A 2696-nucleotide genomic window follows, 5' to 3' on the forward strand; every position below is an offset into this window, starting at 1 on the left:
CTGAACCCTTACCTATGTAAGACTGCAACACTGCAGTTCTGGAAAACTAGAATCAACTAGGTATTTAATTATTAAAAACATAGTAACTGAACAATCTTGATTGTTTCTATGCCTATAGGGATCCCACATCTATAAATCTGGAGCTTGAAGAAAACCATAAAAATAAAAGACAATGAAAACTGACAAAATAAAATAATTATGGAGCAACTGGTCATTTGTTAATAAAATTAGCTTTGCCAGACTGTAAATTGCATAACCAAATAAATTAGAAATAGATACCTCTTAATACCCATATCCCTGATAGCAGATGAAGGTGGACCTATGAAGATGATCCCCTCTTGCTTGCACAACTCTGCAAACTCTGTGTTTTCTGAGAGGAAACCATAACCTGGATGAATAGCCTAAAATAGAATAACGTTACCAGCCTATTTTTATATCAGTTTAGCTTAGAAAACCCTGAAACTTCAGTAGACTGCTAAGAAAACAAAAGATGAAAACACCACCGGTAAATATTAAGAACTAAAGAATATGGATGAAACAAAAGCTTTTAAATTGTGATCTGCTTACCTGTGCTGCTGAGGCCTTGGCCACCCGCATTATTTTATCCATGGCCAGGTAACTCTGCTGTGAGGGTGCTGGACCAATGCAATAAGCTTCATCTGCCTGTTACGGAAAAAAAAGACATAACACAGACTGTTTATGAGATAACAAAAAGCAAATTTAAACATAATCAGCTCAGAAATTCAGTTAGAAGACTGCTAGCACACAACAGTTTAAATCACCACCTCTCACCACACTCAACTGGGTGAAACAAGTTCTGACTTTCTTCCCAAAATTAGAGTCCATTCTCTAACCCCCAGTGGCTACTCTGGCATCAGAGAGCCAAACTCTAATGCACTTCCTGTACGTTTGTCAGGTGCTGAGCCAGAGACTAGGCAAACTTCTCATTAATTCCAGGAAAACTTGGCAGGAACTGGCGGAAATTAACTGTATTAGCACACACGTCTACTTGCACATTGAACTTATTAATGAGAAACACTGTTGTGAGTGAACGTCGACTGCTAACTTAATGAATATACTTCACCATTGCTACATGCATGGAATTCCTGTCTGCTTCACTATAAACTGCTACAGACTTCACGCCCATTTTCTTTGCTGTTCGCATCACTCTGCATGCAATTTCTCCTCGGTTTGCAATAAGAATCTTCCCTATGTTGCGACTTCCTGTTTAAAAGGATGAAGCACAGTAAGCAATTTTCAATAAGAAATATATCCTTAAAAACAGTCCTGGAAATAAAGCAGTTTTAACATTCATATTTCTTTTTCATCACTTATAGTGTTTATGCACTTCTTCCAACAATGAAAAATACACACTTCACCCCAAAGCATTTCCATGTCTTGGAATTTTTTCATTAGAGTCCTTATGCAGAAGTATAAAAAGCTTAAAACTAACAAATAAAATGAAAGTGTATCTGTGAGCTCTAAAACATCTTTTCAGACAATATGACGGGGTCAGTTTAAATCACCTTCCTAAGTATTTTTTACTTTCCTTCATAAATTGTTTAAATACCATTACACCTAAAAAACAATTCTAACAGTCTTTGCCACAGTTTTATCAGAAAAGGACTTAGAGGAAACCTTACAAAAATAAGTAGTTTTAATTGAGTATGCCTAAATATGACAGACAAAATTACTCAAAATATTGTTTACACATTAAAGATTTCTGTTAGGTAAGCCACTGACTACTGTTTTCAAAAACTATAGAAATATCGCACATTTATTTAAAAAGCCCTACAGTTTTACAGCAATTAATGGTCTAAAACTAACTGGAAAACTATCCCCATTACACAAGCAATTAAACATCATAGCTAAAGAAGTTAAGTTTCATACCCATGGTTGAGGCCCATTTCACAAATCTCTGTACTTGGTTCCATTTCCTGTACAATTATAAACACACAGAAGCATTACAAAAGTCTGTGAAGAAGTGGTGACTGAGCTACTTTTATTTACAGGTGAGATAAGGACAGCACTAACACAGCTCTGGTGCCCTTGATACAACTGCTCCCACAGAAGAGATTCAAGCACAAGGAAGGTTGCACAAACTTCACCAGATCCCTCCTTAAGCGTTACCATGTAGACACAACAGAAATTATCCCCTTGCTTTTTAACGTATTCAAAAAAACCCAGACACAAAACAAAACAAAAAACCCCCACTATGTCAGTGGGCAGAACAGCCCACGTCCAGCATTTAGTACAGAGAAGGCAACTTGAGGTAATCAGGAAAGAAGACATGAACTGCTAAACATAAATGCTTAAAAAGGAAATAGGAGTTGTTTATATAGAGAAAAGCATGTGAAAGACAGCAAGAAAGAAGAGCTATGAAGACCGACAGAAAGGAAAAATTAAACCTCAAATGACTGATACTAAAGAAATCAGATTGTGAAGGCTAAGTGGCTGGAAGAAACCATACAAGTAAACTCTTGGAACTGTCTTAATTAACATATAAATCAACTTTGGAATCTTGGATCAAGTCCAACAATTCTTAAACAAATGAGATAAAAGAGACACCGAGATCTCCTTGACACCACAAAACCAAAAGCTCCGTTTCAATAACCGGAGGGGAAACGAGTGTATTTCTTAAACTTTTCATAAACAGCTGCCATGGTCACCAATGCACTGGACTGCAGGCAGAGGAG

The 2696-nt window shown here is 36.7% G+C and overlaps 1 protein-coding gene across 1 annotated transcript in view; it reads right to left on the reverse strand.

Annotated features, from left to right (window-relative positions):
• Positions 1-1894, reverse strand: part of MCCC1 (methylcrotonoyl-CoA carboxylase 1 (alpha)) — an 18194-nt gene extending 16300 nt beyond the window's left edge. The window contains exons 1-4 of the mRNA XM_010192169.1: positions 1891-1894; positions 1085-1224; positions 568-663; positions 280-401 (exon numbers count right to left, since the gene is read on the reverse strand). Coding sequence (XP_010190471.1) covers positions 280-401; positions 568-663; positions 1085-1224; positions 1891-1894 — 362 coding nt within the window. The remainder of the gene's footprint in view (positions 1-279; positions 402-567; positions 664-1084; positions 1225-1890) is intronic.
• Positions 1895-2696: the final 802 nt, after the last annotated feature.

This window comes from Mesitornis unicolor, unplaced genomic scaffold (genome assembly GCF_000695765.1).
Source record: "Mesitornis unicolor isolate BGI_N332 unplaced genomic scaffold, ASM69576v1 scaffold52239, whole genome shotgun sequence".
NCBI lineage: Eukaryota > Metazoa > Chordata > Aves > Mesitornithiformes > Mesitornithidae > Mesitornis > Mesitornis unicolor.